Raw genomic sequence first — 14,600 nt, forward strand, 5'->3', positions numbered from 1 at the left:
AAAACTGAAGTTCAGAGACAGAAGCAAGACTTTTATGAAAGTTGCTGATGCTCCTCAACTTTCTGTTCTCTATACCAGTGTGGTGTCCAGACGGAGCATCAGCATTGCTCAGATATTTCACACAATGTTAAACATGCATGTCCTCAGGTTCCACTCCAGACTTATTCAACCAGGAAATCTGAGGTCAGGGCCCTATAATCTGAGATTTAACAGGTCCTTTAAATGATAATGATTCCTGCCAAAGTCTGAGAACCACCGCTGTGTAACCTAATATAGAAATGTCCTAGCCAATAAAATGAGATCAACTATGACTTTCAAACAACTGTCACCCAGAAACTTGGAAATTAAACTCATATGTTAGACAATTATGGAGAAAAACCAAATATTTGTACAGAAAAATTATTCTTCCTGGAATCAGAAGTCACTTTGAAGGTCTATACGTCCATCATATAGACTCTGAAACCTAATACAGTGTCGATATGCTGAACTGGCCAATGCTTAGTTAAGATATATGAAAATAATCTTTTCCCTTGACTGTAATAGCTGCTTTGGGATTTATATCATGTCATACATTCCTCTTTATAAGAAAATATTCTCCATAACTTGTTTTATCTCTCCAAAGACATCTTAAACATCTCCAGGTGGAGGCTCTTGTTCTCTTCATTGGGATCATTGCTCATGCACCATAGAATGCATTATAATTGGGAGGCATTTTAACAATTTTTTATTCAATGGAATTGGATTGGACTCAATTAGCCCATCTTTTCCTGCTGCTTTACATTAGAGATTGTCTTTTTAAAAAGTGGCAAGTGATATTATAGTAAAAATAGTTAAATGGTTATAGGAAGTTAAATTTTGATCTCCGAAAAGACAAAATAGTGGAAGTTAAGTATGGAGCCCTCCTTTCAGTGAGGAGTGTTTGCTGAGGGATTTGAGAGTGAACTTGCATTTGGCACACCCCGAGGACAGCAACAAGAATGAATGTTCACTCTGTGCAGAGTACTGCACTCCACATATTTGCATATACACTTATACAATAAAGTATACACCACTCAGGACGTTCACCATCTGGTTGTGAAGACAAACTAAACCAACATGCAAAAGAAGAGTTATAAACAAATAAATAGCTATATAGATGAAAGCAAGTACAGGGATAATAAATGCTCCATCAGCGGCCATACACTGGAGAACATAGGGAAAAAGGATACTTCTCCACTTCCAGATGCAGCATGGAATCATTCACCGATTCTGGATGCTGTTTGGTCGTGACTTTCGTTCTAGTCTTGATTCAGATGATTTTAAAGAATGATGTTTATAAGATCAAACTTTTCCTGTTTTTACATATAAACCAAAGTCTCTTCCAGACCTTATATGATCAAATCTGTTTGGCCTTCAGAGCAGAAGCCAAATTTGTCCAAAATTAAGAGATTTCATAAAAATATGAGTACATTATAGGCTTCTCAGAAGGCTGTGATGTTAAAAACAGTCAATCGATATTAATGAAGCATCTAGTATGTTAGTCTCTGAACTCTCCGAGGATATAGGAGACAAACACTTGAGACACAAATAAAGTGCTGAGAAATTGAGAGGAACAGATAAACCAAACAACTAAATAACTACTCATGTCAGAATTAAGGAAGCGATACATATAAGTAATAAAACAATTCAATTGAAGGAGAGTTTTTAAGAGCATTCTAGAATAAACCAAGCCCTTCACACAGAAGGACACATGTGTTGTGTAAGGATTCCCTGTCTGGAGCATTCTTAGAGGCCAAGGAAATGGGATTTTAAACTTATCCTGCAGTTTAGGTCTTTCCATCAGGAACACTTAAGTAGAAAAAGTAGCCAGATCAGACCCTTGCTGTAGTAAGATAGCTCTGGAAGCTGTGTAGGGGGTCCAAGTACGGAAGATGTAAGCAAGTCCAGACACGCCAAAACAAACACATCCTGAAGACAGAGTTGAATGGACGTCCCAAGCCCTGGCAGAGTGTACAAGCAAGTTTCACGGTACCCTGAAAGTTTAACTGACCCTAGCAAAGTGTCTAACTTGTGACTTGGGGGCTTGTATTTCTCCACATTTTGTCCAATAAAATGTATTTATTAGAATTTCTGAAACAAAACCTTAGTGATTAGGAATAAATTATAGACAAGTCTCTATTTTGGGAAAAAACATACAGAGAGAGTAACTAAAATAGAAAAGAGAGAGAATAATTGTATAAAGTTATATTTTTTCAGTAATATAGGGAATCTTATCTGTTGAGCCTGAATGCCCACTAGTAAGAATTATTGTTATTCCGATATGAAATATTAGAATTACAAGTTAAAATAATCAGAATGGTGTGCATAAATGTATCTTGTAGAAACTTCCCTTGAGAATAATACATCCTCCCATGCACAGGGGAGACATTGGTAACAATCATCAGAAATAATTCTTATACTTGGATTTTAATGTACATGTGACATCAGGTACGTGGGGTAAAAAAAAACCCTACTAATAAGCTTACTAACCACCTCCCCTATAAACTCATTTCCCTCTAAAAATATGTGTGAGAGTGTGTGTGTTTACATTTAAATGTACGAAATAGAGAGAAGCATATTTTTTGCCCCCTATGAGAGCTACTAGGAATCAAATTTATTGATGTTTAGCCAATTTTATTCCCGGAACTTTGTAATTCCAGAAACCAACAAGTTGAAGAAATAATTCACGGAGTTTCTCTGTCTATAATCTACATACTATAGATGAATTCTGAAACAATAACATCTAACATGTAGTCTTACGATTGTAAAGCATGAATCTGTGTGTTTTTTATATGTTAACTCGTTTATTCCTCCAACTTTCTCATGAGGTATATATTGTTTTTAGACCTGTTTTACATAAGAGGGAACGGGCCACACAGAGATTATATGAATACACCTTGGAAAATTACCTAATTTAAAAAACATGGGCAAATCTGGTTCAAATTACACTTGATCATAAAGTGTATGATTTGAGAAAGCAAACGTAAAATGCCCTGTATCTGACCCTTTATGCTAATTTCAGCATATTCATTTTGATTTGACGGCCTTTCCTCATTCTTACCTTTAATCTCCTTGTCGTTCTTGAACCATCTGATATCAGCGGCAGGTTTACTACCAGACGTTTTGCAGGTCAGCTGCATCAAGTCCCCCTCCATCACTGGGGAGGAGAATCCGCTGATCTGAGGCTTCTCCGGAACACCTGAAAGTTAAGCAAACGAATGACGTGGACATCCATCTCCAGGGCTGATTTGTTCCTGTGACTACGACTTTCACAAACCAAGCTGAACTGGGTGGTTAACTGACAGTAACTTCAACCAAGAATAACAAACTGCTATATCATAAAATAAACTGCTTAAAACATATGAAAATATATAGGTAGGTATAGATATATATATCCATACGATATATATATATATATGTATCTATACATATGTGTGTATACATATTTATATAATATATTAAATATATGTATTCCAGAGGGCATTTAAAATGCATTTAGTTCAAAGTAGTTTTTTAAATTAAATTTTATCTGCAAAAATACCCTTGTAAGTCTTAAAAATAACCATTCAGTATATCTTAAGATTTACTGGTATAGAGATTTAAGAAGGTAAATTGTTTGCATTGGGGGGAAAAATGCAAAACTACATTTCTTTATTCTTTAGCAAACTGTGATTTAACTAAAATAGCACCTTTCATTCCTGATGTCATAATTCCTAAAGATTAAAACGATATTATCTTCTGTGTACTTTATTCAAGGAAATGCATTTTGGAATAACAGAGTCATCAATAATTGCGACTACACTTACTTTTCTGATTCTTCTAAAGTAGAGAATGTCTCTTGTCATCTGTTTTAGAAACGAAATTGTAGTTTTGTGGAACACGGTACGTATTATTTTTAATGCTAACCACTGATTATCCTTTCTAGTCCAAATCATACAATAAATAAGCAGATTAGTAATATGTACAGATAGAATATGGGTAATTTAAATAATAGAACATTACATATTTCTTGGGCAAAAATATTCTGTTGTCATGGTAGAGTTTATTAAAATTTCTTCTAAAATTATTCAATAATAAAGGCAGACTGAAAGCTTTGTTATTGTACTATTTACTTCAGTTTGAAAAGAATAAAATATGAGAATGTTGAAAAGCATCAATAAAAGAAATAAAACTTAAAATAACAAGAATAGCCAGGAAAAAACAACAGATCAACATACTCTGATTAGCTGGCTAATTTTTTTTTTTCTATTCACCTTTATAGTGTCCTTTTTGTAAAAAAGAAAATCTATGCCACACCATCATTTAATAAACTAAAATTAGCCAGTTATCTATTCTTGTACTCTCAAGGTGGCTCTCTACAGAACAATACATTAACCTTAGGCAATTGTTATCCTGAAATACTTCATTTTTAGTGGGTATATTTCGTCCTTAACGGCAAGCTTGTGAAGATTTTTATAAAATAGGCCCTGTGGGACTTGCAAAGAAACATATTTCATATCTTATGTGCAAAACCAATTCACTAGCTGGATTAACTTTAATATTCCCACCCAAAAGAACAGCATGCATCCGTTCTTCTCAATGCAATGTTATGCCTTTATCTATCAAAAAAGGAAGGCAGGCTAGGGGCAAAAAAAATCAATCTTTAAATTCCTGTAACTTGTTCTGTACACAGGTGTGTTTCAATGAAATGCAGCAATTTCAGCTGATTGGGCCCGTGACGTCTGTGGAATCCCAGAGAGCTCTGAGCTGCAACTTTATTTCCTTGGAATCTCTATAAATATATTGCTTTTTTGTGTCACTTTAACCTTGCAGAAAATGGCCCAATATTTAGAGAATAAAAGCACAAAGAAGCTACAAACTGCATGCACAAGTGATATTATGTACTTCATTTAGGAATCTAGAAAATTACAAAATCAAAAGGTGAGAAGACACGAAGAAATGTCAGGGTCATTTAAATGCGCTGAAATACACAAAGGTCATATTTGAAAGCTGTAAGAGAGTAGAGAAGACCCCCATCAGGTGACTACTATGATAAAATGGAGGAGTACTCTATAGACACACTGAATTCTTTATGCTCGTTATGCTATCACTTTGTAAAAGGATCACCCTATACACAATCTACAGATGATTTGATACAAAAGGATTCAGTTGAAAAACAAGAAATCTGGTGTCTATTGCTGGCTAAGGAACAAAATGGTTGTGTGCTCTTGGGAAGTCATACAAATCTTTATACTTCCCTTTGTCTCTTTATAAAATGCAGAAGATGACTAAGTGATTTTTGAATGCCTCTTGTCATAATGTAGCAGAGAAGGGATTAAATTACATCTATTAATAGGATTCTCAAAATGCATATGTGTTATTGAATCACGTTGCTATAGCAGAAGGCATCTCTCTGGCTTGTGACTACACAGTGTTAGCCCCTTGCACTTACCTAGAACAGTGAGATAGGCCTTGGAAGTTTTGACAGGCATTGTAAATAAAGAACAGGTGTACTGTCCTTCATCGGAGAGAGACACATCACTGACACTGATACTCAATTCATGCCAGGAAGCCCGAACCAGCTCAATCCTATTGTCCCTTAAAGCTGGGAAGAGAAAATATTGAAAATGCAATAACAACATTAGAAAAGTCAGTACTGTTAGTTTATATATTTTTAGCACAATAAACATTTTCTTTGGGCACACGTCTAATTCTTATTTCCTGAAACAATTTAAAGGACAATTTAAATATAGTGAAATATTTTATCAGATTTTTTAAAAGTCAAAGTAGAATTAGGAGCTCCTTAATGTTCTCAGAAATAACTTTTTAATTAAATGATTGCATCTCATATAATACTCTGGATGATGTAGACGTTGATGATGATAAGAACAGCTTTCCTCCACATCTTTCATGGAATGCTAGTGCCAAGAAAAACTATAAACAAAAGGGTTCACTTCTATGGATGGATAAATTTGGGAAAACTGTGGCTGCTGTCTTCCTTCTAAGAGACCAACAGCGAATATTAGCATATTAAAAGCTCTCTGCAGTAGAGACACCTGTTGAACTTCATTTAAACCAGAGCTGACATTCAACTGCAAAGCACCTGCAAAGTCCTGGATGCTGAAATTTTCTCTGATTGGCTTGTGTCTCTGCTGTATTGTCTGTTAAATATTTTAATATTCTTTGGTTCAAACCACCTTTTCTATCACAGAACATTTGTTTTCACAGGAGGACTCTTACTATCTTGATGACTTATGCTCCTTTTGGAAAAAAACAGCTAAAGTTTAAAGATCATTATACACCCCACTAACTACAGCTACAAAGCCTGAAATTAAACAAGATGCAGCTAAAGAATTACTCTGGAAGGTAGAAAGAGGAAGGAGGACTGGTTAGGGACACCAGGACCTGAAGAGTAACACAGTGGCTCCCCAACCAATAGTAAAAGGTAATGCAGGCCTGGCTTCTCCTAGTCACAACCTAGCAACAGAAGGAGGCGAGCTAGAAGAATATTTTGCTGACAAATGGGAGCACCGCCAGCAACATCAGGAGATAATGGCCACCAGCAATGGGAGTCAAGTGGGAACATCGCTGACAACAAGGGTCCACGGAAAGCAATCTCTTTCCCATGGGGCTGGAGACTCCTCTTCTCTACTAGAGACACTGGTCTACTGGGCAACATGGGCAGCAGGCTGATCCCTCTATAAGCACCCAGGCCTGGAAGTGATCTTCCCTTGAGCTAGAGAACCTCTTATCCCACCTAGAGCCACCAGGGAGCCTGGCCTAATGAAGTTCCTCTATCCCTTAGGTGGTGCCAGTAGACATCAGTGTAACCCTCAGTGAAACTAGACAACTCACGCTGACCAAAAGCACCATAAAGGCTCTGAAAATTAAACTTTTGGTGGAACCAGGCCTGCAAATGTAAGCTAGGACGCAAGCACTAAACCCAAACAGGATGACTCCCTCCCAGAATAGAAGATTTAAATAGGATCCAGGGTCTCCTAACAGAATAGCTAAAATGTCCAGGATATAATAAAAAGAATCACAAGTCACACCAAATATGAGGAATATCATAACTTGAATGAGAAAAAATAACCAACAGATGCCAACACTGAGTTGAAATGGATATTGGACTTATCTGACAAAGAATTTAAAGAAGCCATCATAAAAATACTTTAACAAGCAATTAGAAATTATTTTGAAACAAATATAAAATAGAAAATCTCAGCAAAGAAAAAGAAGTCATAAAAAAGAACCACAATGGAAATTATAGAAATAAAAAACACAGTAACCAAAGTAAAAACTCACTGGATTGGCTCAACAGTACAGTGGAGATGACAGAGGACAGAATCAGTGAACTTAAGGACAGAGAAATAGCATTCACCCAATCTGAACAACAGAGAGAAAATAGATTGTAAAAAACAAAAACAGAGCCTCAGGGACCTGTGGGACAGTAACAAAATATCCAACATTGGTACCATATGAGTTCTGAAGAAGAGAGAGAGTGGAGGTGATGGAGTATTTGAAGAAATAATGGTTGAAAATATTGCAAATTTGGCAAAATAAATAAATGTACAGAATCAAGAAGACGAGCAAATCTCAAAGAGGATAAACCCGAAGAAGTTCATATCAAGACACATCAAAACTAAGCTTCTGAAATTCAAAGACAAAAAAAAAACAGTCTTGAAGCAGCCAGAGATAAAGACATAGTGCCTACAAGAGAACACCAATTCAAATGACAATAGATTTCTTATTTGTTATCATGGAGGACAGAGGGAGTAGCCCATTTTTCAAGTGCTGAAAGAGAAGAATTGTCAAGAATGAATTGTCATCCAGTGAAATTAACCTTCAGGCATCAAGGGGAAATAAATATATTCTTAGAAGAAGGAAAACTAAGAACATTTGTCTCTAGCAGATCTGTCTTAAAGAAAAGCTAAAGCAAGTTTCTTCAAACAGAAAAGAAGGATTCCTGGATCATCAAGAAGGAAGAAAGAACAACTGAAAGAACAAAAATATGGGTAAATACAATACAGACTACCCTTCTTCTCCTGAGTATTCTCAATTATATGATGGCTGAAACAAAAATTGTACTATCAACTGATGCAGTTTTCAATGTATACAGAAGGAATATTCAAGACAAGTAAGAATTGGGCAGGGCAAAAAGACATAATGGAAGTGAGGTTTCCATACTTTGCTCAAAGAGATAAAACACTCCTACTAGTAGACTAAGATAAGCCACACATGTATATTTCAATACCCAGAACAACTACTTATAAAATATACAAAGTGATACTCAAAAACTCTATAAATAGGAGGAGATTGGGAGGGACATGAGTACGGTTATAAAAGGACAGCACAAGGGATCCTTGTGGTGAGGAAACTGTTTTGTATCTTTACTGTAGTGATGGATACATGAACCTACACATGCAATAAAATTGTGTAGAACTAAACACACACACACACACACACAAATAAGCACGTGTAAAACTGGCGAAACCCAAACAAGATTGGTGACTATATCAACATCAATTTTTTAGTGGTGGTATCTTTGCAAGATGTTATTTGGGTGAAAAGTATATGAGATCTCTCTGAATTATTTCTTACAACAGGGTATGAATCTACAACAAACCTCATTTAAAAAATGCTCTGCACATTTGAGGGAGTAGAGAAATGACTAAGATATCAAAGCTTAAAATTCATGTACACATTTGTCACAGAACAAGAGGGGGATCCCAAGTGCCATATATTCTTAAATTACCTGCACCTTCCCTATTTGCTTTGTGAGAGAGAGCAGGCAATTATAAAATATATAATATTCAGGAAAATTCCAAATTTTCATGATTTAAGATATATTTTAAAAAATCATCTTCCCACACATTCAAATAACAGGTTAATGATTCCAGTCCCTCCACTACTTTGTTTGTTAACTTGCAGGTATTTGTGAAACTGATTTTTATTGAATATAAGAAATTGTGTCTGTGACTCCATTAGGAAACAGCAGACATTTTTTTTAAATGCCTATTTCATCCTCTATCTCCTGCATGCCCTGATATATATGCCTTGTTCAGTTGCTAGAGGAAAACAGTGGGACAGAGATTTGTTATTTCCCCAATAGGACCTCGTGCTATATCAACCACTTTTCAAAGCTGTGATTTATTTAAAAAAATATTTATCACGCATTTCTTGGTTTTTAAAAAAAGAAGGCACCAAAAGGGAAAACCTCAGGTTTCTGCCATGATACTGTATGAGTAAACATGTTCCTCACCCACTGTGTTCAATTTCATTTCCTCTAACACAGGGCCCACTGACAGAGAGACAGAACTTAACAATTTTCATGAATCTTGGCAAAAGGAATCTACCTCTCTTTTTGTCAAATTTTTTTGTGGAAACTATATGATATCATTGAAGTCAAACTGAATTGCTCAATACATACAGATGTACAACTTTCATATTTAAATCATTTGCATGGAGTAAAGCTGAAAGTATTGACTTTGGAATCAAAAGACCTACTCTTGGCACTTACCTGAGTTCAGGTTTCCTGTGGATAATAATTCCTGATTTATTCCCATCTTTGGATTATGATGTGAAGTAAATGATATCATGTAGTATGTAAAGGGCTTTAAAATAAATCTACAAAGATATTATTAAAATATCTTAGGTTTGGAATCCTGATGTGAACCTTAATGTTTTAGTGCCTGAAATGTCTCGGTTGACTCAGCTTACCAAATCACGTGATATTTTGGGTTGTTTTATGATCACTATCACCCTTGACTAAAAAGTAGGCTCTGAAAAGCAGAATGTCTGCATTTTAATGTAAGCACTGTTATTGATTAACCATATGAAGCTAGCAAGTGGCTTCAATGTTGTGTGCCTCAGTCTGCAGAGTGTTAAGTGGCGATCATAATTGAGTGAAAGTATAAGAAACATGGTTTAGAGAACTGAAATATATGAATATATATTCAAAACCTGAAAAATTTTCCCAAGAACCAGGGAACTGACACAATTAATAAAGTGATTATTTTTTGTGTAAATTTTTTCCATAATTCATTTGCCAAAACAAAAGAGCTGCCTAAGGAGATTCTCACTGGACTGAGCATTTTAAACAAATCTTGCATCCACAGCATTTATCTTTTCAAGTTTAAAATACTTATGATGACATCTGTGGTTCTCTCTATCATAGCATTTCAAGTATGAAAAAATAAAGGAAAAACTGTAATAGTCCAAAGAGGGATAATATGACTCAGTGGGTTGCCTGCGAGCAGCATCCTTGTCTTGCTCATCTCAGCACCCTGCTCCATCACTATCCACACGGGAGGTATTCAGTGAAGGGCTATTGAACTGAGACTGAGAGCCAAACTCTGTCTGCAGATGATAAGAGCGGAGTGAAAAAGAACTGAACGAGGAAGTCCTCTTCAATATATCTCCACAGGCTCCCCCATGGGAGAGAAGTCAAAAAAAGAAGAAAGAAAGTGTCCCGTTTAGACCCTGTTGAGCATAAAAGAGCTAGAAACATCATGCTATGAAAATTTTTAACAAAGTGATAGTTCATTGGAAAATGATTTGAAATCCTGAATGAATGATCTCTGAAGCTATTGTCATGTTACCGTGCGGTTTCCAAATGAACACAAAAGATAGCAGCTAATCAGAGACGATCTGTATTATTTAAGTTTTCTACATAGTAAGCCTCAGATAGATAGTGAACCTGAACAAAGAATTGTGATATTGTCAGTTGAAGTGAATTCAATCTTAAAATAAAAGTTGCTTTCCTTTGAGAACACAGAATGTTCACCGTTATCTAAATATCTTTTGAAAAAATAAAAACTGAAACATTTCATTGAAAAACAGAAAGATTTTAAATATTACCCTAGGAATAATTGAAGAGAAGAAATGAGTATGTGTAACAAAGAATGAAAGGCAATTGCTGACCCATCCCAGAGATTACAGGTGAGCTAATGGGTTAAGTAGGCTGCTCTGGGTCCTGCCTCACCAGCTCTTAGGGGCCTGCCACCCAGGTGAGGGGATTTAATGATTCAGAACTCTGAGCTCTGGAGCATTTAATCCCAGCTGCAAATAAGGAGCACTGACCTTATTGAGTCGGAATCTATTAAATCGTACTTCACTCTGGATAAACATTATTTTCCCAATATACCATTGGTTCTAAATAGTTCATCTATCATACAGATGCATATTTGGGATTCATGCTAAGTAAAAGAAAAATTCCTAAGACAATTATTGGAGGATTGAGTCACATTTTATACTCATTTCTACCAAAAGTTACCTGCATAGTTAATATGTTGTATATTAATTACGTAGTTTTAAACTAAATTAACTTAATAACATTAGCACTACTGAATTTACCTGATGTTATTGATTTAAGAACCTGATAGCAATTTGGGCATACTTGCATTTAATAGTTTTCCTGCCTTACATGTTATGATATTTATAAAAGTGATCACATACTTCTTGCCAGAAACATTTTCGAGTATCTTTAAATTGGTTTCCAGTGCATAATAATTCATGTCACACATTAGCGTGCTTAAATAATAAAAAGCATATTTCATTATGTAATCACTTTTAAGAGATTATTAAAAGGCAGCAAATAACTTCATGGCTTTCGCAATTTTTCTTAGTTCACCTATTTGACCTAAAACTTCTCCAAATCAGAATTAGATCTCTGTGTATTTCCCACAAGGCCTTGCACATATTTTGGTACATATGGATGCCTGTTAATAATTTATTGAATTAAATTTAATAGGTGGATCATCAATCTTGTGCATATAATCTATAATTTTACATATTAACATCATTTTAGAAAATTTCACCTATTAAGCGAACATTATAGACTAAATGATTTTATCATTATAATTCACTATATTTTATAGACAGTACTAAAGGAAAAACCTACATCAGGATGGTAGATGTCATCTCAAGTGTCATCTTGGCTACTTAAATTCTCAACGTTGTTTCTGAAAGTACACCATCTTACACCCATAGGACTTTAGCCAAAACAATCATTGTATACATTTACACCTTTTTATAACACATTTGTTATCCAACCAGTAAGTTCCATTTTGTAAAGTAAATTTAACATCATTGAGGTGATGGGATTTCAAAAACCATAGACATGTCATCCTTCCTTCTCTTTGTTCTTAGCTCAAGTCCCTACTACCCAGTTGTCCCCACTTGATTCCTCTAGGGAATCCAGATGTGTGAGTACAATAAACCAAGTTCTTTCCATGGGAAACCTGCATCTAAGATCACTGCCCATGGCCTTTGAATCAGTGTCAAGTTTTATTGTGCTGCCTGCTGCCTGCAAATAGACTCCTTCCCCTGATTCTGACCTTGTTTGAAGGTTGCCTAGACCAGCACTCTGTTTTGTTTCCCAGCTTCTGCAACAGACCTGCTCTCTGCACATGGCCGCCTAGACCTGCGCTTACTGCCTACTCTGCTTTGCCCCTACTGCTTTCTCTAGAACTGACGACTAACCAAATTGACTCACGCAATCTGCTAGCCCCTGTTTTTTCGGCTGAAATCTCTACTATCCCCAACGGCAAGAACTAGGACTAAAAGTTAAAGCTTCAGGGAAATGAACTTTGTTTTGGTATACCACAATGAATTTTCTACTAATTAAATCTGTATTCTCATAAATCAGAAAGGAAAAATAAGTCAAGCTCTAATAGAGCTTCAAATGGGTCACAGATTCAAGGCTTAACTCGTCAGAACTTACAATTGGTATATTGACAAGTATGAGGTCAAACATGCCTCTAGACATTGTAAAACAGATAAGATAGAGAAGGAAATGTAGCACTTATTCTCATTATAAAAGTGTTATTTTATTTGTTAATAGCCCAAATACTTCATTTGTTAATAGTATAATCATATACTGATTATAACCAGTATGTGTTATTTGTAATAGTACTTTGGATTGCTAGAAAGAAAGGAGTTAACACACACAGAATAAAATATCAAGATAGTAAATGCTTTTCTGTTTTGTTCCTTTACAATAATACAACATCAAACAATCTAAATCAATCTTCTGGAAAATTGGTAAAAAAACAACCTTTGCTCCAGAGCTGATATTTAGTCTACCAAGTTCCAGCCTGGACTGAATTTTTACTGAAACCATAGTAAATGGAGTTTTAGACTAGAAATGCAAACAGAATCCAAGCAATAAATCTGGAAACTGTGTCACTCTTTGAAAGAAGTTTTTCCAGTGGTAGAATTTCAATTTTTAAACCCCGGCTTTTCTTACTTCAAGTGTATGAAAACAAAAGGTCATTACTCTCATTCCTTATTTGTAATCTGTTATTATGAAACATTTAAACAAGTGAAATGTTACCATCCCTAAAATTTACTAAAAATTAATACACTTGGGTATGGAAAATTTATTAATGTGTTTGAGGGATGAATGTAAACTGATAGTTGTTTTCCAATCTTCTCGTCTTTGATAAGGCTTCCCTTCTTCCTCAGGGTGTCCTCCTCGTGATCTGTCCTGAAGAAAACTCCTCTACTCTTTTCTCTATTAAATTCCTAAAGCCCTGAACTTAGACCACTTACAAAATATACCTCTATCCCTAACCTACTATCACGTCTATAAGATAGCACTGAAACTGTTTGTCGTGTAACGTAACCTCCTAAAGATCTGAAATGTGCTTAGTTTTCTAGACTATTTCCCCATTCCTCCTCAAAATGCCTAATAATATAGAAACACATGAGTGTTTGTTCACGTATGTGTTCAAGTAATCCATGCCTCTTTACCTGAAGGCATACATTCCATCCGTGTGTCTCCAGGTCATACTTATCATTCAAGCTAATCAAAATATCGCTTTCTTGGTAAATTCTCCCATGCTGTCCACCTCCAACCACATTCACGTCTTCTTTTAGGCTTCCAGGGCAGGAATACACATGAAGCTCAATCATCATTTGTAGAGCCAATGAGAGATTCAAAGTGAATATTATATGGGCTATTGTTTATATGTTGATATGTACCTTTTGTCGTCTTAGATGGCATCTCCTGGAGCATCTGGCCATGGATGAGTCTGCTTCCTACTGCCCACAGTGATTAGCATAGTGCTCTGAATATAATTACCATTCTCTCTATTGGATAAGTGAGTGAATAAACAAGTGAAAACACAAATGAGAAAACAAAATGGCAGGTGTACCTGGTGAATCATCACATAGAGTAAGGTAAGTAAGGAGAGGATGATCCCGAAAAAATGACATGTGACCATGAGAATGAGGTTGAAAATTTTATGTTCTAATAGATTTCTTGCACCTGATAAATTTTTATTTTATAAAATTTGACTTAGAAGAAGTTTGCAGCTTTTGATTTTAAGTTCTAAATATTTAGATTTTTTTCCACTTATATACAGTCAAAATATCATTAATAGAGATCAAAATTAAAAAATAAAATATAGGGGCCGACCCCATGGCCGAGTTGTTAAGTTCTCGTGCTCTACTTCAGCAGCCCTGGGTTCTGATCCTGGGTGCGGACATGGCACCATTCCTTGGCCATGTTGAGGCGGTGTCCCACATGCCACAACCAGAAGGATCCAAAACTAAAATATACAACTATGGACTGGGGGCATTTGGGGAGAAAAGCGCAG

General features: G+C 35.7%; 1 protein-coding gene across 8 annotated transcripts in view; it reads right to left on the bottom strand.

Annotated features, from left to right (window-relative positions):
• CADM2 (cell adhesion molecule 2) overlaps positions 1 to 14,600 on the bottom strand; it is a 1,002,810-nt gene that overhangs the window by 150,706 nt on the left and 837,504 nt on the right. For all 8 annotated transcript variants that reach the window (XM_070488673.1, XM_070488674.1, XM_044750269.2 and 5 more), the window contains 2 exons: positions 5,450 to 5,602; positions 3,080 to 3,217 (listed from right to left, as the gene is read on the bottom strand). In XM_070488673.1, coding sequence (XP_070344774.1) covers positions 3,080 to 3,217; positions 5,450 to 5,602 — 291 coding nt within the window. The remainder of the gene's footprint in view (positions 1 to 3,079; positions 3,218 to 5,449; positions 5,603 to 14,600) is intronic.

Source organism: Equus asinus, chromosome 18 (genome assembly GCF_041296235.1).
Source record: "Equus asinus isolate D_3611 breed Donkey chromosome 18, EquAss-T2T_v2, whole genome shotgun sequence".
NCBI classification, from domain to species: domain Eukaryota; kingdom Metazoa; phylum Chordata; class Mammalia; order Perissodactyla; family Equidae; genus Equus; species Equus asinus.